This window comes from Schistocerca nitens, chromosome 8 (assembly GCF_023898315.1).
Source record: "Schistocerca nitens isolate TAMUIC-IGC-003100 chromosome 8, iqSchNite1.1, whole genome shotgun sequence".
NCBI lineage: Eukaryota > Metazoa > Arthropoda > Insecta > Orthoptera > Acrididae > Schistocerca > Schistocerca nitens.
In genome coordinates this window covers 216,917,021-216,939,492 of record NC_064621.1, presented here as the reverse complement: position 1 = coordinate 216,939,492, position 22,472 = coordinate 216,917,021, and the positions used below count along the sequence as shown (strand labels likewise).

Here is a 22,472-nt window from a genome sequence, read left to right as displayed (position 1 = left end):
GTGTAGGTCAGTCGGTCCAGGGTCTTGTACTCCATGATTTTCCTTTCTTTCTGGAGAATCCTGCAGCCAGGCAAGCAAGACAATGGTGCTCTCCACAGTTGACACAGATGGGAGGCAGGGCACATGGAGTATTGGGACATTCTTTATTCTACATAATAAATGTAGACATTTTGGAGGCATGATTAATCTTTTAGTGTTACCATAAACAACTATGTCCACACAATACCAACCACAGTATAATTTATGCAAGCAATTATGTAATCTCATTATTATAATGAACTGCAGCTTTTTCAGAGAACTACACTGACAAAATCTTCTCGTGCTATCAGCAGAGTCATGGCACTATGTTGTCGCAGTGTTTTGACAAGCTTCCTACTTGTTATCTTCAGGTAAAGTGTTTGTTGTAGGTCTCGTTCATTCCCTTATAGCCGCTGGAACACAGTTTCCTCTACTGAGAGCCCAATGGGTGGACTAAGTGCATGTCCCTGGAAGAGATGTCGTGGGGTTCAAGCATCAGGTCCTGGTGCTGCTGCCTGTCTATTCTGCCTGCTGGCTCTGCTAATTTCACGTCAGAGCATTCTTGACATATTTTTGTTCATGTCACTCATCATGCAGAGTCTTTCAAGAGTAGTCTTGAAAGAACTGTGATAGAAGCCCAAACAATAGGGGACTGACATACTAGAACATGCATTGATACTATGAAATGGTGCAATGGTAATGGCTAGGCACTAGCCGAAATCTGGATTTGCAGAATAAAGCCTGCAAGAAAAAGACGACTGATTGCTGTGCTCTATCATTTGTAAATTAGAACATACTCCACAAAACCAGTATACTCTAACCTTAGGGAGAGCTTACTGTTAAGTACTTTTCATAGCACATATGTCAATGATGCGTATGAAGTTGGTAGGTTCTCACTTTCAAAGAAAGAAAAAGCAGGAAAAGTTCCCAAAATCACAACTTAATGTACTATTTGAACACGCGAGTTGCTGCTTACATTTGTGCGCAAGAATGGACACCACAGTTACAATGACACACTGTATTTACTGTCAATTTATAGTTTTAGAAGAGTTTTATGGTAGTACTACTCACGCATTTATTATTATGGCGTGCAAATGACATATAATTTTGTGTAAATAACTAGACAACATTATGTAATGTATATGGTCCTCAAGTGAATAAAGAAACCAATTAAAATGAAGTCACCAAACTTGTCAAATCAAATAAGAGTGAGGCAAGAAGTGACTTATCCCTAGTGTGCTATGTTTAAAAATATTTCCATTTATTAATACCAATTGTACAAATAGACCAGCCTTCGCATTAAAGATTTAACAGGGAAATTGATTACTAATAACAAGAACTTTGAGTTACAACAAAAATATTTCAAAACTCTTCTAAACTGCAAGGAAACAAAAGAATAAAGATGGCAACTGGCTCAACAGGAGAAATGAAAATTCATACAGAAACATAGTAACAATCATAGACACAACATGGAAGAGAAGATTAACGATTTATGGTCATATTTATAGACTGAATGACAATGGTGCAAAGGAGTATATTTAATTTTACTTGCAATTTTATTTTAAGAGAATAACATGGGATGGCTGGAAAAGACATGAAGGGATTTGAGAAAACTTAATATCACAGAAGACTCCATACAGGTCAGCGAACATCTCAGGTTAATGATCAATACTGCTAAATTTCTTGTCCAACAAGAACCCTAGGAGGGTAATGTCAAGCCAAGGCAGGCCACCAGCCAATAAATGAAGTAGTTCTGGGAAGATAAGACGAGAAAGATTGTGAAACAATCATACGTTCTAAGCATTCTTGAACGAACTGGACAGTTCCGTAAAAAACTAAGAAGGCACACACAATGATTGAGCATTTGCAGTAGTATTCCTGAAATGTACATAACCTGGTTAGCTACACATTTTTTTTTTTTTCAAGTAATTGGGTACTGAAAACAGTAACCAGCATATTATTTCTGAGAATGATTTAGTTATGGCAGCAAGTAGCTGTACCAGGTGTGAGCTTCATGCCATGAAAGGCCCATTGCACTCAGACTCTATAGGACCACGAAAGTCGTTAGGCTCAATGTGACAGTTGCATTCCTGTGAGCATGAGATGTGCTTGCTTGCCTGAATGAGTACGTTTCCCTTTCTGAAGGGAGCATTGGCAAAAGCTAAACATGTAACAGTATTTTTGTTGTGCCTGTCTGCAACTCAACACAATGTATCACCTTTACAGTGAGTAGTAATCTATCATTTTCCTAATACTGTTGAAAGTAATGTTTGATATGTATCAAAATAAAAATGGACTTGAAGTCTGATTTTCAAAATTTCATGAATTAGATCCAAAGTGGTGGGTAGCCTTAACTCGAATGTCCTTAGTGCAATGAACGTAATTGTTTCTGATGTCTTTAAATGCGCTATATTCTGTATGCTAACAATTATTAAATCAGAGGTGTCAATTTTAAGATATGTAGTCATACATACATTTTGTATTAAAGGCTGGTAACATAGTAAATGAAGCTTATTATTATAGGAAAGTTCAAAATCTGCTAATTTTTTTACATGGAGACATAATGTACTGACAAACGATCATGTTTCCAATGCTTTGTACTATTTCTTGGCAACTTCAATTTAGTAGCATGTGGACTAATATTTTTATATGGCAGGAATTTGTTTTATCAGTGCAGGATAGCCAACTAGTGATGTATTTGCTGTATAAGCTATTATACGTATACAGTGTCTAGACTGTATACATAATGATGTGTTGTACATTAAAAGTACATAGCTGTATAAAAGGTAATTTGGGAACAAGAACACCAACACCACACAATCACCGTAAACCTTTCTGTATCCAAGTTGGATCAAGCCATGAATTGCAGAAATATTGTTTGTTCCTAGTGTGTGTGTGTGTGTGTGTGTGTGTGTGTGTGTGTGTGTGACCTAAACATAGGTTATGCACGTAACAGTCACAGAATGCAATCAAGCAGATCTAGACAAGATATTACAGTAGTACAACGACTGGCACCTCGCAGCAATATTTATATGTAACAATTTGTGGGTTGTGAAATGAAATGATCACACACATTCAGTTGTAGATAGAACAGGTAGCAGTCTTTAAGTTCACTGGTACAATGGTAGTCTACTAGGAGACTTTCAGAGACACCAAAGACCAACAGGGGATACTGAATGTACACAAAGAAGGCCAACACAAATTATCACAATTTGGTTTGAACCATGGAAGGGCATCACATAAATGCTGAAAAACTTGAACTGGTAGATTATTCTGCAAAAGCTTACTTACAAAGTTTATAAAACCATAATTAAATGAGGAACCTAAGAGTATACTACAGACATCTATTCATCATTACCCTATGGACCATGAAGACAAGATCAGATTAATTATAGTTGGTTGGTTGGTTGTTTGGGGAAGGAGACCAGACAGCGAGGTCATCGGTCTCATCGGATTAGGGAAGGACGGGGAAGGAAGTCGGCCGTGCCCTTTGAAAGGAACCATCCCGGCATTTGCCTGGAGCGATTTAGGGAAATCACGGAAAACCTAAATCAGGATGGCCGGACGCGGGATTGAACCGTCGTCCTCCCGAATGCGAGTCCAGTGTCTAACCACTGCGCTACCTCGCTCGGTAGAACTATAGTTGCACAGCATCATGAAAAAATCCATTCTTCCAGCGCTTCATATCCAAAGTGAATAAGAAGAATTCCTAATACAGTGTCCAAAGCAATGAAGATAAGGATTTAACTTTCTATCAACGATGAGTTCCACGAAGACTGCGCACAAATTGGAATTGTAAAAGCAAATTTGTCATGTCATTTTCAAAAGAACCATTCCAGCACTTGCTTTAAGAGATTTATAGAAACCACAGAAAACATAAATCCAGATGCCCAGGATGGGGTTTGAGCTGCTGTACTCTCACATTTAAGTCCAGAGTCTCAGCACTGCACCATTTTGCTCAGTACACTGTACAATGAGAAATGCCCTCTGCCAGGCACTTCATTGTAGTTTGTAGGGGATGCATTTACATGTAGTAAACAGCTATATGGCACATAAACAAATGGAGAAGAATTAACGGCAGAGGGCTTCAAGATGGACCAAGTCTTTCGGACTTTGTTATAGATCAAGACAGAGCTGTGGACAGGGGATGCACCATGTACATTAGTGAGCCCAGAGAGAGGGGAAAACTGGAGTTCATGAAAAAAAAAAGGGGCTGGATGCAAGTGGTGATCATAACTGCAGACCTGGTCCACCATTGTGAGAGATGGATCTCCATTTTTGGAAAGAGAGGACGTTAGTTCGCGTGCTCCAGGGATTTGTAATGCATAAGCAATCAACTGTTGTCGTAGAACCTGCAACAATAGAACCCCTGCCTCTGTTAGGAGGCTGACCATGGGGCTAGTCTGACAGGCATCAGTTGTCAGTCGTACCCCATAACGGTATAGCAGGTCCAGCATCTGCAATGTCAAAGATGATGTCAAGTCGTATGTGAGACTCCTGTAATCTACACAGGACAGCACCAGTGGTTTGTAGAGCTGTATACAAGTAGAGCAGTCTGTGACTCAGCACATAGCAGTTACAGTAAGTCTTGCCATAGTTCATAAAGTTATCAGTAATGAACTCCAGTACAACAAAACAAGTGCAAGGTGGGTCCTGAAAGAGTTAACACAACACAAGGAAATAGTCTCAAAGTGTGTTCTTTGCTGCTTTGGTCTTCCGTCAAAAGACTTGTTTGATGCAGTTCTCCATGCTAGTCTTCCTGTGCAAGCCTCTTCACCTCTGAATAACTACTGCAATCTCCACCTTTTAAACCTGCTTCCTGTACTCATCTCTTAGTCTCCCTCTACAATTTTTATCCCCAAAACTTCCCTCCAACACTAACTTGATGATTCCTTAATGACTCAGAACATATCCCATCAACCAATCCCTTCTTTTTGTCAAGTTGTGAAGGAAATTTCTTTTCTCCACATTTCTATTCAGTACCACCTCATTAGTTACATTATCTACTCATCTAATTTTCAGCATTCTTCTGTAGCGCCACACTTCAGGAGCTTTTGTTCTTTTCTTATCTGAATTGTATCACCCACTTTTCACTTCCATACACTCCACTACTCTCCAAACAAATACTTTCACAAAAGACTGATAACACTTAAATCTATATTCAATGTTAACAAATTTCTCTTCCTCAAATTTTTTTTTTATCCCAATTGCCAGTCTACATTTTATATACTCTCTACTTTGGCCACCAACAGTTATTCCTGCTAAAAAAGTAAAAATTATCTTGTACTTTTAGCATCTTATTTCCAAATCCAGTTCCCTAACCATTGCCTCATTCAATTATGTTCCATTAATTCTGCCCGATATGTCAGAACCCTCAAACAGCTTTAAGCACGCCCTCAGTGAGTTCATCCAACCCAAGCTATGCTTTTGCTGATGTTTGTCTTATATTCTCCTTTCTAGACACTGTCCATTCCATTCAACTGCTCTTCCAAGTTCTTTGCTGCCTCCAACAGAACTACATCATTGGCAAGCCTCAAAGCTCTTATTTCTTCTCCGTGAACTTTAATTCCTTCTCCAAATATTTCATTGGTTTCCTTTACCGCTTGCTCAGCATACAGATTGACTAACATTGGGGATAGGCTACAATCTAGTTTCAGCCCTTCTCAACCAGTGCTTTCCTTTCAAGCTCCTCTACCATCTGGTTTCTGTAAAAGTAGTAAACAGCCTTTTACTATTGCTACCTTCAGAATTTCTACAGGTGTATTCCAGTAAACATTTCCAAAAGCTTTCTCTAGGCCTACAAATACTATGAATGTAGGTTTACCTTTCCTTAACCTACGAGGGTCAGTCAAAGTACAGTAATGCCTCCCTTTCTCCATAAATAAGGTCTGTTAAGTGAAAATTTTGAATTTGGCACTATTCTGCAAAGCAGCTTCTCCAGCCCACTGCAATGGTCTTTCTGCATCAACAGATGCCAGTACTTCATTCACTTACAAAGTGGCAAACATCAATGTTTTTATTACGCAGTATTCTGTGACAGAATTCTTGAATGCAGATGGTGAAATGCCCATCCACAGTCATGAAAGGATGAAAAATGTATACGGTGCTGCAACAGTGGATATCAGCACTGTCAGATGGTGAATTCATCGCTACAATGAAGCTGAAGGGAGAACACTGTTGGCTGACAAAATTCGCAGCAGCAGGCTAGTGATTGCAACAACTCCACCATTCAGCAAGTCAAGGGCATCATTCGTGGTGAACGCAAAGTGACTGCAGATGATTAGCTCCGCATTACCTCCCTCGGCAGTGAACACGTATGATGTCGAATAATCAAAAACTGTGATACTAAATGTTCATGCAACTTTGTTATCAAGAATGTTAACTGACCAGAATAAAAGGACATGAAAAATTCTTCTGGCACTTCCATTTGGAAGGAGAGGAGTTCCTGAAAGAAAGAGTGACAAAAGACAAAACGGGTTCTTCTTCTTTTTTTTTTACCAAAGAGGCAGTCAAAGAAATGGCACTATGGAAACTCACAGAAGAAGAAAAACTTCAAAACTGCAAAAATGACATGAAAAGTTATGGCTACAGTATTCTGAGATGCAGATAGTGTGATTATGGTTGATTTTTTGGAGCAGGGATGAACAATAAATTCTGCCAGATATGTCAGAACCCTCAAACAGCTTTAAGCACGTCCTCAGGGAGTTCCTCCAACACAAGCTATGGCAGATCATCTTATGCATGACAATGCAAGACCACACACCAGGCATCACACAACTGAAGAGGTTGTGAAAGCTGGATGGGAAGACTATTCTCATCCCCATACAGCCCTGACCTGGCACAATCAGACTTCCATCTGTTCAGGCCACTAAAAGAAGCTCATAATGGGATTTAACTTGAAGATGAGGAGGCTGTGAAAACTTCCGTGTGTCAATAGCTTGAAAAGTCATAAATTAGTCATCAATGTTGTGATTTTCAGCCTACGCAGTTGCACTTGGAAAAAAGGGGGGGGGGGGGCGTTAGTTTATGACTGACCATCTCTCTTAAGAGAACTCATACAGTAAGTATTGCCTCATGCGTTCCTTCATTCCTCTGTAATCTAAACTGATCTTCACCGAGGTTGGCTTCTACCAGTTTTTCATTCTTCTCTAAAAAATTCATGTCAGTATTTTGCAAACATGACTTATTAAACTGATAGTTCAGTAATATTCACACCAGTCAGCAACTGCTTTCTTTGGAATTATTACACATTGAAGTCCGAGGGTAATTTGTCTATCACATACATCTTGCACACCATGCGGAATAGTTTTGCAAAGGCTGGTTCTCCCAAGGATATCAGTAGTTCTGATGAAATGTCATCTACTCCAGGGGCCTTGCTTTGACTTGGTTCTTTCAGTGCTGTATAAAACTTTTCTCATAGTGTATTGTATCTCCCATCCATCTTCATCAACATCCTCTTCCCTTTCTAAATGATTGCCTTCGAGCTCATTTCTATTGTATAGTTCCTCTATATAGATCAACCCCCCCCCCCCCCCCCGACACACACACACCCACCTTCCAATTTTCCCCTCTTTGCTTAGTACTGGTTTTCCATCTGAGCTTCTGATATTCATACACCTGCTTCCCTTCTCTCCAAATGTTTCTAAGTTTCCTAAAGGTGGTATCTATCTTTGCCTTAGTGGTATATGCTTCTACATCCTTACATTTTTTCTCTAATTGTTCTTTCTTAACCATTTTGTACTTCCTGTCACTCTCAGTTTTTACATGTCTGTATTCCTTTTCACCATCTTCATTTGTTGCATTTTTGTACCTTCTCTTTGGATCAGTTAAATTCATTATCTCCTGTAATATACAAGGATCTCTATTAGGCCTTGTCTTTATAGCTATTTGATCCTCTCCTGCCTTCACTATTTGATCTCTCAAAGCCACCCATTTGTCTTCTACTGTATTCCTTTCCTTTGCTGTAGTTAATTCTTGCCCAATGCTCACTCTGAAGCTCTCGACAACATATGGTTCTTTCAGCTTATCCAGGTCCCATCTCCTCAACTTCCTTCCTTTTTGCCGTTTCCTCAGTTTTAATCTACAGTTCATAACCAATAGAGTATGGTCCAAGCATAGAGCTGCCACTGGAAATGTCTTACAGTTTAAAATATGGTTCCAAAATCTGTCTTACTATTATGTAATCCATCTGAAACCTTCCAGTGTTTCCAGGTCTCTTCCATGTATACAACACTCTTTCACAATTCTTCAAGTGTTAGTTATGATTAAAATGCACTCTGTGCAAAATTCTAGAAGGTAACTCCCTCTTTCATTCCTTTCCCCAAGTCCATATTCACTTATTATTTTTCCTTCTCTTCCTTTTCCTACTATCAAATCCCATTCTCCATCAAAATTACATTTTTTCTCTCTTAATTATCTTTTCTTCAATCTCTTCACCATCTGCAGATCCAGTTTCATTTCTCCTGATGGTGACCTACTCCTCAGTAGTTCCTGCCCAGATACAAATAGAAGAATATTTTACCTTCCAAATATTTTACTCTAGAGGATGTCATTTATCTCTTAACCATACAGTAGAGCTTCATGTCCTTGGTAAAAAATAACAGCTCTAGTTCCCCTTGCTTTAATCTCTTCACAGTACCAGTACAGCAAGGCCGTGTTGGGTAATGTTACAGGCCAGGTGAGCCAATCATGCACACTGTTTCCCCTGCGACTACTGAAAAGGCAGCTGTCCCTCTTCAGGAACCACACATTTGTCTGGCCTGTCAACAGATACCCCACCGTTGTGGTTGCACCTATGGTACAGCTAACTGTATCATTGATGCACACAAGCCACCACGGCGTGCATTGTTGAAAAGTGTACAGACTTGAAAGAACACTATGAAATGGAAGGTGATCCTTTTGTGAACAAGTTTTTAACATAATGGAGCTTGGACTCAGTCTAAAGCAAAGCATGGAATGGAACCTATCCAAAAGAAACTCAGAACTCAAGAACCAGAGGGAGAAGTCATGTTGACTGTCTTTAGGGGTGCTCGAGGTGTCATCTTTTCTGATTATTTGGAAAATCAGTGTACAATAAACAGTATCTGCTACTCAGACATGCTGATCAACAAGGTAAAGCGAGCAACAGGAGAAAAATGTTGTTTTTCTCAAAGAAAATGCCTGATATTGCTGCTCAACAATGCTTGCCCTCACGAGGCCCATCTGACTCAAGAAACCATTGAAAAAATGGGTTGGAAAATACTACCTCACTCTCCTTACGGTCCAGATTTGGCACCCTCTGATTTTCATCTGTTTGGTCCACTCAAGCAGGCATTATGTGGGAAAAAGTTCTGTGACAATGAGGTGATTAAAGGATTGTGGGGAAGTTGCTAAAATAAACATGTCAAAGACTTGTTTGTATCAGGTATTTTTTTTAAAAAACTGGCCCATTGGTCAAATGTATTAATATTGGTGAGGGTATGTTGAAAAGTATTACAAGTATAATTTTTTAAAAACCTCGCTTTCTTTCCTACATCGACTTATCTAATAACTGGGTGTCTCTCATATATACAGGGTGTTCCAAGTTCAATAAACATGGGTCTGTAAATGCATACTTTCCAAGATAAACATGTGTTTAAAGGAAGGGCTGCGGAATGCCTGGTTGCAGATATTAGCACAGCTGCTGCATTTGCGATCTCTCAAATGTGACAGCATAATATTACGATGTCTTACTCACAGTACTTTACCTACGTGGTATGCAGTCAGTTGTGTGGTTTGAGTAATGTTGTACACAGTTTTCATTGTGTTTATGTCCCTTAGTGTACAGTACTGTCAACCTTGGGGACATGTCATGGTGTGTACCTTCTTCCAAATGCAGATTCACTTATGTGTTTACTGTTATTGCACTGTTTGTACATACAAATGGTGTAGTACATTTACATTTTCTCTTTCCTGACACTTATTAGCAATGGAAGCCTACTACTCGACAAGTGAAATAGCAGATAAGATATTCTGCTATGATTTAGCAAATGGACGAAGCCTGCAAGCCTGTGCCCTTTACGTTGAAAAATATCCAAAGTGCAGTGTGCCCTCTGATAAGCTGTCCAGCAGGCTTTCCTAATGTCTGAGCGAAACAAGTACCCCTGCACCTCAGAAGACTGACAGTGGAAGGCTCCGCACAGTCGGCATGCCTGACATGGAGCAGCATGTGCTATGTTTGATGTAAGAAACCCCTGGGACCAGAGTGCGACGATTGGCAGCAGTAGAATGTGCGTCTCTCTCTCTCTCTCTCACATGGGGGATACTTCATGAACAATTGCTGTACACATATCATCTACACAGTGTTCAGGCCCTAAGACCACAGGATCATCATGGAAGACAACGGTTCTGTCAATGGCTGTTGCAGAAGTGTGCTGCAATCCACTGTTCATATCAAAGATTTTATTTACCGATGAGGCAGGGTTCACAAGAGATGGTGTAGTGAATTTCCACAACCAGCATGTATGGGCAGATATAATCCCCAAGAAATTCCAGGAAAGAGGGCATCAACACCGATTCGCAACCAACTTATGGGCAGCATACTTAACAATAGATTAATAGAGCCATGCATGCTACCACAAAGGTTGACTGGTGTGCATTATCTGGACTTTCTCATTAATATAATGTCCACCTTGTTGGAGGCTGTGCCACTGCATCAAAGAATACGAATGTAGAATGAAAATTTCACTCTACAGCGGAGTGTGCGCTGATATGAAACTTCCTGGCAGATTAAAACTGTGTGCCGGACCGAGACTCGAACTCGGGACCTTTGCCTTTCGCAGGCAAGTGCTCTACCGACTGAGCTACCAAAGCACAACTCACGCCCCGTCCTCACAGCTTTAATTCCGCCAGTACCTCATCTCCTACCTTCTAGAAACATCCCCCAGACTGTGGCTAAGCCATGTCTCCGCTATATCCTTTCTTCCATGAGTGCTAGTTCTGCAAGGTTCGCAGGAGAGCTTCTGTGAAGTTTGGAAGGTGGGAGATGAGGTACTGGCGGAATTAAAGCTGTGAGGATGGGGTGTGAGTCGTGCTTCGGTAGCTCAGTCGGTAGAGCACTTGCCCGCGAAAGGCGAAGGTCCCGAGTTCGAGTCCCGATCTGGCACACAGTTTTAATCTGCCAGGAAGTTTAATATGAATGTAGCTCATGCACGATGGTAAACCAGCACACTTTCGTCACAATGTGTGCTAATATGTGACACAGACATTTCAGGACTATGGATTGTTGGAGCGGACCAACACCTTGGCCCACTCGGTCCCAAGATGACAAGCTATTCCAAGGTTTTATATCCTGTCAGTTAAATATTTTACTACCTGAGAGATCAATTTACAGGTCGCACACTCAGCAAAACCACCTGTATGAAACCTATGAACTCCAAATCCTGACTTACTAGGAATCCCTTTTAAGATATGCTCATTATTCTTTCTCCTTCATAAGCTTTGACAATAGTGTATGCCTACAAACAAAGCACATTGGAAAAATTGTGCGCACAAGTAATAAACTAATACACAAACTACCACAATGGCCACCCTTTTTTTTAAAGAAAAATAAAAAGCTTTTAATATTGAGCTTCACATTTTTTCAACACGAGCAGTTTTTTGAGCCAACTACTCTAAATTTCTCAATTAAAATTCTGACTGTTAAAAATTATGTCACGTGTATGATGTACACATCATTTATTAATTTTCCGCAATGACAATCATCCCGATTCTCAACGTTTCCGGTTACCGTCTTGACTGAGCACCATATGGTATGAACTTTATTCTCAAGACTGCTACTTTTGAACATAAACATTTTAATATTGTTTCTTCAAATTGAATAATAGTATTGCTAATAACACGAAATCAGTAAATAATTTTCTTTGCTTACAGGATTCTATTTTAATAATCATTGTAACCAGTGGTTTATGCAATCCTGTACTGCTGTCATATTTCAAAGTTCTCACTGGGAGGCAATTACACAAGTGAAGAGGTCCTTTATCTAATAAAATTACAAGTGGCATCTAACACATTAAATAAATCACAACAACATCCTCTTAATGCTTTTTAAAACTGCTTACTGGATAGTCAAAGTCTTTCTAGTCAACAAATGACAGGTGTCATATGGGCCATTGCTGCTATTTGACCATTGTTGTCAGAGTGCTCATTTATCACTGGGCAATTGTTAATAAACAGTGTACTATTTACCTCTAGGACTAATGTGCCCTTACAGTGTCGGCACATTACCATTAAACGCTGCAGTTTGCAATTCACTACCATTGATTGTAGTCAATCAGGCGAAATATACTGCAGCCAATGAGAGTCGCTCAATTTCATAATTGTGGTTGCCACAAATATTTGATTATTTTTCCTGGAACAGTCACTATTTCTGTGAGTGTGAATAGGTTGGAACCTAATAGCACAGCTTAAATTGTGGTACAAATACTTGACTTTTTTCCCCAAATACATCATGATTTCCAAGGTTGTGGTTATATTGGGACTCAATAGCACAGCTTAAATTTCTGTGAGTAAAGCAAGCAGCAGTAATATTTACAGTCTTGCTTGTCACGTAATCTGTGGCTGTATATGCCGAATATGTTGCTGTTTCTGACAGTATGGTTAAGCAGGAACCTAACAGCACAGCTTAAATTCCTGTGAGTGACACAAAATATCAGCTTTCTGAACTGCTGTAGGTGAAAGGAAATAAATGTTGACTTCATCCATGAAGCAAATGAAATTACAAATGAGAATCACATTGGCTATCTACATTTGAGTTAGGTATTGTCGTACTGATGTACCATCATTCATTCATCATGCTAACTTATCTACAACAGCATGCAATGGAAAATCCGACACAGAGTGCACTTGTACCACTTCTAGTAGCCTATAGATAAAACTGCAACAGCTGGAATAACTTATTAAGCAAGTATGAAAGTGGGCTTGAAAACCAATGATAATAAGACCGAAATAACCTGTGTCAAACAAACTGTAAAGAAAATACTGTAATGTCACAGTCATAGGCACAATGGAAGTGTTTTTGTACAAAATATGAGGTGAAAAAACCATAAAAATAAAAATGGCCTTGAGTGCTTTTTGTAAACTAAAGTGGCATTTGAAAATTAAGCTTCTGTCGAGTCTGAAAGTGAAAATTTTAAACTGAGTGTGTATCATCAGAGTTGACTTACACTAGTAGCTAAAAGTTCTGGAATGCAGCTGGATGAAAGTAAAAGGTGTGCACCATGTTCTTATGATCTGTCTAGTCACATATCCATGATAGACTGAAAAATCACACCCACTGGCAGCCTCACTTTTCATTGTAGCAATGATTGTATTCTACACTGTCCAGTCACATTATTGTGACCACTTGTCAAAATTCTGAATAATCACATTTTACAACTTGGAATGCTGCGAGATGTGCATGAAGAGAGTCGATGAGGTTTTGGTATATGCTAACAGGGGTGTGGAGCTACGTTGTCTCCAGTGTTGTGGCCAGCTGCATTATATCTCTCAGCTGAGGATCCATGGCATGGAATGCCTGATCAAGGTAGCCCTACAGATTCTAGAATGGGTTTAAATATGGGGAGTTTGGTGGTTGGAGGAATATGATAAACTCATCCTGGTGCTCTTTAAACCATACAAGTACACTGTAAGCTATGCGACACATTGCAGTGTCCTGCTAGTAGATGCCACAATCCGAGGAAAGACAAATTGCATGTAGGAGGTGGTCATGGCCCCAATAATTGATCCACTGTGCATTACAGGACAGTGAGATCACCAGCGAATGCCACAAAACTTTACCCAGACCTTAACATTCCCTCCTCCAGCATAGGCCCTTTTGACCATTGTTGCGGGGTGTTTGCTTTCAGTTCAACGCAGCATAAAATGAGATTCATCTGAAGAGGCCACCTGACGCCACTCAACAGATATCCAGTTGTGGTACTGGCACGCAAATTTCAGCATTCATTAGCAAGTTAGCAGTTAGCATGGGTGCATTGAGCTAGTGCCTGTTGCGGAGGCCCGCACACAGCAATGTTCAGTGAACAGTCATGGAGGAAACTATTGGTAGGATCTTTGTTCATTTGGGCAGTCAGTAGTTCAACAGTTGCATGTTTATTCACCCGTACACATCTCCACAGCAGTCATTCACCCACCACCTATAGCCCTTGATGCAACACAGTTGCCTCACCACTGGTTTTTGATATCGCCATTTTGGCATGAACAGCTTACAAACTTAACCATTTCGGAAATGTTTCTACCCCCCCTTCCCCCTCCAAAAGCCAACAATCACGCTCTTTTGGAAGTCAGATAAATTCCTCCATTTCTGCTACATGACACCTGCACTGTTTTTCACCCTGACATGCTAGTGCTGCACCCGATGTCTGTGACGGGTTACATGTTGATATTGAACATAGGCAGTGGTCACACTAATGAGACTGGATTGCATATATTCAGTTCAATGTCATGTGTCCTGCCTGGATTTCATGTATGTATTAAACAAATGGGATCCCAGGTGATCCACATTCAGTTTATTTCTCACACTGCTGAACTGGGATGCTTTGTGGGAACTGACCACACACAAACAAAAAAAAGTTAAATTCATAGTAGATGCTGAGGAGCAAACGTAATACTTACTGACATCAACACAGCATGAAAGGGAAGGGAGAGGGCTGATGGTATACTGACAGACAATCCACTCAGCACTTCAATACATGAGGGACACTGAAATGCTGTATCACCCAATTACTTCCAATGAGCTGCATTCTGAGAACCTGTTACACAGTTACAACAGGAAGATCTGAGGAATTACAATATTAATAAACAAAGTATGTGAGAAACACTTCAGTTTTTTTAAGGAATTGATAATGCTGGTATATCTTACTTTTTTTTATGTAGCTAATAGTCAATAGTCAATTCACAATGTAATCACATTAGGAGCCACAGCAAACAAGGAAGCAAAAGGCCAAACAATGCATAAAACTTTTGGGATGAAACATGTGCAATAAAAAGTAGGTCCATTAATAAAATCCCAAACAACATGTCATTCATTCTGCTATCTAATGCTCTTCATTAGATGCAAAAGATCAAATATGTACACTATCAATACCTCCTGGCCATGCGAATCAAACAAAACTCTTGAAACACCCTATTGCCTTTGCTGCATCTGTTCTGATGACATGATCCCATTAATTTATTTTATCAGAAAATCGAATTTCCAAATACCATTTGAAGCGGTCACGAAAACATTTATGTATATCATGAGCTGTAATGAAACACTTTAACAGTTATTTTTTGTTTCTGAAAAATAGTTACGTTAATACATCTTTAAATTTGTTTTCTACACTGTTATTTGCATCAAATATTGGGATGATTCCTTCACCAAGTCCACAGCTGATAACCAGTCTCATCTTCCCTCCATTAAGCATGTGGGTATTAAGAGCTTGTATAAATGAATTAGCCTATGTTCTCCTTGTATTAAGCTGACCAATCTGATTTCCTACTAAAATGATTCTGGATAAATAAATGGCTAATACTGATGATAAAGTGGATCTGAAAGCATGATTAGAAGTCATATGACAAGTCTGTTGATAGATGGTACATGTTTCTCACAATATTATGCTAACAGGTGTCTGACTTCATTTTGTGTATTCTGAAAATGCATTTTCCTTTGTTAACAGCAATAATAATCTAAGGCTTGTATTATCAAACAGAAGTGAAGATAACACTTCTTTGCAAGGCATTTGTGACTGATGATTCATTCTTTTAGCAGTTACACGATACTTTGAAATTCTTCTGTGACAGGCCTAGTTACATTAAAATCAGTTAACACATGGACGATTAAATTACTGATTGACAGTCTTCTCATTACAGTTCTCATTTTTTTTTTTCTTACGTGACCTCTCCCCCTACTTACACCTAGTTAGCATTTCTGACTCTGCCACACAGTATTTACCATACATGTCAACAACTGGTATGGCACTTTTCTTAAAGTGAAAAGAGAATTGAAGTCAGTATCAACATCAACACAAGAAATTCTTGGAAAAGGTCAGGGCTTAGTATAAACTCAATAACAACACAGCCAATGTGGACAATTCTGGTGGACCACACCACAAGACTGTGACAATATTTCAATTACAACATAACTGTTAGAGTGTGTACAAGACAGCTGATTTGGTTTATTGTGTGGAGTGGAGATGGCTGTGCAGGATTGAGTATTTTAACAGGATGCAAACAATTATTTCTGTAATTCAGAAAGCATTTATTTATAGTGAACAATGTGGCTGCTGTACGCTACATACGCGACCTTTCTACCACCTATAAAGCACCGAAATACTTGAAAGTAAAATTCCTCGCTCTAGCTTAGTCGTTAACAGGTACAAACACAGGCAAATAATTATGTTTTATTATGCCGTTATTCATTTATATTCTCAATAACAAATTCCTGCAAATTTAGCATATGTCTTCGATGCCAAACACAATTCCAAATAAGGAGTGCAATGTACTAGAAATATGCTACTGGAGCACATGTTTTAAGTGCATATTTTTATACACAAATTTTACAGCACATACCTGCAATGTATATTTTTGCACACTATCTTAATCTACTTTCAGCAGAACTCTCTTCTGTTCTGGAATTGTAATTTCACTCAGTGATTTCTACTATCTACGATACTCTTTGACATCGCTCAATAGCATCCGATACCGAAGCTATCGACAACTACCAATTTTTACATTATGAGAAAGCTGGAAAGAAGTTCATGCAAGTTTCTCCCGAATGATGAATCATGTATTACGGAGAATTTTATTCCTATGCCTCGTAACATTTACATTTAAACCAGGGGCGCGTGTGTGTATAAGATAATATAACAAATTTATATATAGCCTAAATAAACATGCTTTTCTAAAGCAATACATATAGTTTGATTTCTAAAAATATTGCTTTTTTTAAAAAAATCAGCTTCATTTTCCAGGCAGACGAAGTATGTGAGCATATGACAGCGGGTGCGAGGATATCAAGGGAAGTAGCAAGTTGGTGAATATGCGGGACTTGTAACCTAAGCAATCTCTCACTGGCTCAGTTACAGATTTTTATGGTTTCTCCCTATAGTTCCACATTGGCGGAGGAGTTCGCCATGAAGCCTAGTTTTCCATCATTCTTGTCCTTACAGTCATTTGTCTCGCATCAACATAGTATGGCGAGAACTAAATAGAAATAAGACGGTCACTCGCAGTTAGTTCAGACCTGCCAAAATGTGACATTTTATGGAACAGAATGCTACTTCATGGGATGGTTTCTGTGGATTTCCCCGTGAACTGCCCGTACTGTGTATAGTGCCTCTGCATATGAGTACAAACACGACCTCCTTCAACGAGGAGACCGTGGTATAAATGCATTCGCCTATTATATTAATAGCTAATGATCGACTAATCATTTATATAAAAATCGTTGCAGAGTGTATATTGACAAGTAGCTCAGCCTAAAAAGACGGTCAAACTCTTAATCTTTCCATTTAATTTTTATTTATACATTGGCGTTGAAACATTTTTTTTCCAATGGACGTTTCTCATTTCTTTGATTTTTTTTAGTATGTCGCTGATAAAAAATTTGATTCCAGGTACGCTATTAGTATTCAATGCTTTCGTACTGTCTTAATATTTTTAGTTGTGGGCAAACTTTTTCCAATGAAAAATTATGTGAATCAAATGTAAATCGCTGGGCGACTATCCACGGCCGCCAGGCGGCCGTGGACTATCCTATCGCGGGCAGATGTTGATTAACTTTGGTTTTAAACACGTGGTTATCCGTGGTGTTTACAAGTGAACTAGGTGAGTGAAGTATGGCAGGTTCTCAGTTATAAGTAACTGCAAAGGCGAGGCAACGTAACGTAATATGAACATACTATGCTTCATCGAGTGTGTATCTGAATTGAAGTGAAAATATATTTCATAGTCCTCAAAATCATGAGGCAAAATGTGGAGTCATCTGCTCCCGAAAGTGAGTGTCGTCGAAAGGGTGATATTAAAAAGTACATGAAAAATAAATGGCGACAAGAAACCTTCAACAAGAAAGTTAAAGGTAAGTTAGTTGAGAAATGTAAGATAGTTGCTTTTGTTCCGCCCCGTGAACATGTAGGTTGTATCGCCTTAAAATAATTTAATCTGTAGTCGAGAAGTGGGAAGAGAAGAGACAGAAGACAGCGTTACGGAAGTACTACAAACAACTTCGAAAAGAAGATCCTGGGAAAAATTACGTCCATCCGGCCGATAAGCGGCGAAACCACCGAACTAGCGAAGACAAGGTCCCGGGAGTCTCTTCACAAACAGCTAACAGGTGTGATGCATTTAATATATACCTCACAGTCTATAGATTTTTTTCATTCATGATCCTTAGCCCGTAGTTAATCATGGGAGTATCAGTTATGCTGTTGGCATTTTTCATGAATATTCATTACTTTCTTGTTATTTTCAACCCTTTCAACATTTGTACTATCAAAATGTGTAGTGCTCTTATAGGACTGTAATTATTTACCTTTTTTTATCAAGTGGTAACTGTATAATTCATTGTATAAGTGTTTTTATGGGGACAAAACAGGGCACAATCTCCTGATGAAATGCCTGATTTCTGTATGAAGTGATCTTTTACAGCTAGTGGACTGCAGCATCACTCCTATGGTGATAGTGTGCCGACCAATTCGTAGTCACTGAGGGGGGGGGGGGCTGTATGGCATGGCATGGCAGTTGGGTTACAGACCTTAACCCTTACACTACCATTTATTGTTTTTGTTGTGTCAGTGTTAGTTTCTTCGTATGAATGGTAAGTCAGTTGTGCACAATCATACGTATTTGTTGTGGGAGAGGGAAATTTTGAGGGTTGGGACATCAATGTCCCACTGGTAATCAAGACATGACACGAGAGAAACAACTGAATGTGCGAAAGTTTTATTTTTATAAAGTTTATAGCAAATGCATGTAGGAAAAGGTTACAGTGAATGTGTGTAATAGGATGTGAAACATTTTTTGCAAAAAGGTATTTGGGACATTATTCAAACTGTTTTTGTCCACTTATTATTTTTCTTCTTGGCACATTTTGTGCATCATCTCCTTCTAGTACCTTCAATTGGCAAGTGGCCATCTACATTTAGAATTAGCTTTGCTGTTTTTGATGACTTGTCTCTGTATATCTTTCATTCGACATGGCTGTTTAGTTTTCCTGCCACCATCAGCTTTTTAGCAAGTGAAACAACAAATTACAGTGATTTGAGTTGTCATCTTGTATTTTCCTTATGCAAAATCCATGTGTTTACAGCAGAAAGCACATGTAACTTATAAAATACATTTTCACATTTTCTTGAGCATTTGTCAGGAGTTCCACCAGCGCGTCTAATTGTAGAAGCAAATTATGCCTGCGCAATCTACCTCCAGCTTGCTTCCATCTTTGTTTGCGATGAGATTTCTATAATGTAGCATCGTGACAACTCCAACGAACAATAACTTCTTTAGTCTTGCCACCTAGTTGTTATTGTTTCATGATGTTTTGTGAAGAAAAAAAATCAGGTTCTCTTTTCAATTTCCCTTGAAATTTCAGCACATCTTTTCTGGAATGAATAGCTGTACCCACTGATGGAAATCTGGTGGTATTGAGCAACTTGACACTAGTAAAAAATCTGTCAAAACCAAATGTGACACATGCAGTTTTGATTTTTTTCTGCCAGAACCAAAACAACCCTTTCCCCTAGGGTGTTTATCACTGGAAGACATTGCCTTGTTTGTTTCCCTGCATATACATTGAGATCATAGATGTTTGCAGTTACAGTGTCAAAACATTCCTAAAATTTTATGGCTCATTTCATTGGCTTGATAGGTAGGTATTATTTTAGAGCAGACCTCCCTTTGAATTTTGTCATTGGCTTGTCTGTACTCTGGCAGGCACTTTCTTCCCTTACCTTTGGGAAGGTGTTTTGCAGGCAAGCTAGAACTCCATTAGTATTAAAGGTGTGGTCATAAAGAAGTCCAAAATTTATTGATCCAAATTGTACAATATATTAAAATTCTTCAAAGTAGCTGCCTTGAGCAGCGTTACACTGCTTCAAGCAATTCCCCCATACCTGGTATGCTTCCTGGAAAGTGGTGACAGGAAATTTCTTTATGGCATGTATTTTGACTTTTGGATGTCGTCAGTGTTATCAAAGTGATGCCCCTTTACCTTGGTTTTAATACATGGAAGCAGTAAGGAGACTGATGGTGCCGTATCGAGACTGTATGGCGGCTGCGGCAGCATTAAGTTGCCCTTTGCTAAGAACTCCCGAATCAACAGAGTGGCGTGGCACAGCGCATTGTCCTGATGCAGCATCCACATTGAAGTGGGCATGTGCTTTGTGTGATCTGCTAGTAATTTTTTAATGCTCTGAGGTAGTGACTGCATTCAGTTGTTCCTTGCCATACAAACTCCGAATGGATCAAGCTTTATGCTATCATGGTTTTCATTTTTTATTTCCCCATTCTTGCTGTCTTCGGCTTGGGAGACATGGGAGTGTGCCACTCTGACCTTTGTCAATTCGTTTCTGGGTTGTACCCAGAAAACGATGTCTCATTGGCAGTGATGGTGTTATCTGAAAAACCTTGGTCTCTTTCCAGCCATTCAACAAGTTCTGTCACAATCTCCAAATGGTTGCACTTCCGGTCGTCATTGAACACTTTTGGAACCAATTTGGAACACCCTTTACACGTACTGAAACCATCGGTGATGATGATGATGATGATGATGATGATGATGATGATGATAGTGTGTGTAAAGAGAGACTATACAATGGAAATGAGCATGAAGGCTATAATATATAAGGGGAAGAGGATGTCATATAAAGAGAGCTGTTCATCAAGAACTTTGAACTCGCTGAATAAGATTCAGTGCAAATATTAAAATTTATACCAGATGGCAGTTGAGTCAAGGGAAGCAGTGGTTGGGAAGGGAGTGAGACAGGGTTGAAGCCTCTCCTCTATGTTATTCAATCTGTATATTGAGCAAGCAGTAAAGGATACAAAAGAAAAATTCGGAGTAGGTATTAAAATTCATGGAGAAGAAATAAAAACTTTGTGGTTTGCCGATACATTGTAATTCTGTCAGACTGCAAAGGACTTGGAACAGCAGTTGAACGGAATGGATAGTCTCTCGAAAGGAGGATACAAGATGAACATCAACAAAAGCAAAATTAGGATAATGGAATGTAGTCGAATTAAATCGGGTGATGCTGAGGGAATTAGATTATGAAATGACACGCTTAAAGTAGTGAAGGTGTTTTGCTATTTGGGGAGCAGAATAACTGATGATAGTTGAAGTAGAGGATATAAAATGTAGAATGGCCGTGGCAAGGAAAGTGTTTCTGAAAAGAAATTTGTTAATATTGAGTATAGATGTGTCAGGAAGTCATTTCTGAAAGTATTTGTATGGAGTGTAGCCATGTATGGAAGTGAAACATGGATGATAAATAGTTTGGACAAGAAGAGAATAGAAGCTTTCGAAATGTGGTGCTACAGAAGAATGCTGAAGATTAGATGGGTAGATCACATAACTAATGAAGAGGTATTGAACAGAATTGGGGAGAAGAGGAGTTTGTGGCACAACTTGACAAGAAGAAGGGATCGGTTGGTAGGACATGTTCTGAGGCATCAAGGGATCACCAATTTAGCATTGGAGGGTAGCGCGGAGGGTAAAAATCATAGAGGGAGACCAAGAGATGAATACACTAAGCAGATTCAGAAGGATATAGGTTGCAGTAAGTACTGGGAGATGAAGCAGCTTGCACAGGATAGAGTAGCATGGAGAGCTGCACTAAACCAGTCTCGGGACTGAAGACCACAAAAATTACATACTTAATCGGAGCATCAACTGGCAACGGGTGCAAAAATTACTCACAGGTATAAGTCCTAGGTGACAGATGGAACTAGGCTAGTGTGGGGGATGTTGCCTTCAAATCTTACTTCTGTTATGAATATTCTACTTTCCCTTAATTTACACTGATAGATTCCCAACACCAAGAAGTAGTTGTGTGAGATAAATGAAAGTTGGTAGGCATCTTTCTACATCTGAAAGATAACATACATTCAAATTATGCACCATTCACAAAAGAGTTGTGCTAGTAGTGCCACTATGAGGATGCAAATCACGTATACTTTAAATATGCGCTGTAACTGTTGTGATTGTTAGATACCTTTGCGATAGGGCATAGTTAGATGATGATAGAAAATAATGCCTTCAACACTAGAAGATGCCATTATCAACAGCTCACTGGGTTTGAACATAATTGTGTGATAGGACTACGAGAAGCTGGCTGATCGTCCATGATATTGCAGATAGACTCGGCGGAAACGTACCCACTGTACACGATTGTTGGCAGCAGTGGTCCGAGAAGCGGTGCTCACGAGAAGACCGGGTGCTGGACGGCCTTATGGCACTGCCCAGAAGG

At 39.4% G+C, this 22,472-nt stretch overlaps 2 protein-coding genes across 3 annotated transcripts in view; one reads left to right on the top strand and one right to left on the bottom strand.

The window, feature by feature from the left end:
* LOC126198644 (zinc finger CCCH domain-containing protein 11A-like) overlaps positions 1 to 16,719 on the bottom strand; it is a 61,875-nt gene extending 45,156 nt beyond the window's left edge. Inside the window, exons 1-2 of one of the 2 annotated variants that reach the window (XM_049935107.1) lie at positions 16,582 to 16,713; positions 14,647 to 14,783 (exon numbers count right to left, since the gene is read on the bottom strand). In XM_049935107.1, the coding sequence (XP_049791064.1) occupies positions 14,647 to 14,652 (6 nt within the window). In that variant the 5' untranslated portion in view covers positions 14,653 to 14,783; positions 16,582 to 16,713. Of the gene's footprint in view, positions 1 to 14,646; positions 14,784 to 16,581 lie in introns of both variants that reach the window. The other variant, XM_049935108.1, reaches the window with a different exon arrangement.
* Positions 16,720 to 17,784: 1,065 nt separating this feature from the next.
* Positions 17,785 to 22,472, top strand: part of LOC126198528 (uncharacterized) — a 14,489-nt gene continuing 9,801 nt past the window's right edge. The window contains exons 1-2 of the mRNA XM_049934923.1: positions 17,785 to 18,088; positions 18,178 to 18,343. Of these exons, the coding sequence (XP_049790880.1) occupies positions 17,974 to 18,088; positions 18,178 to 18,343 (281 nt within the window). The 5' untranslated portion in view covers positions 17,785 to 17,973. The remainder of the gene's footprint in view (positions 18,089 to 18,177; positions 18,344 to 22,472) is intronic.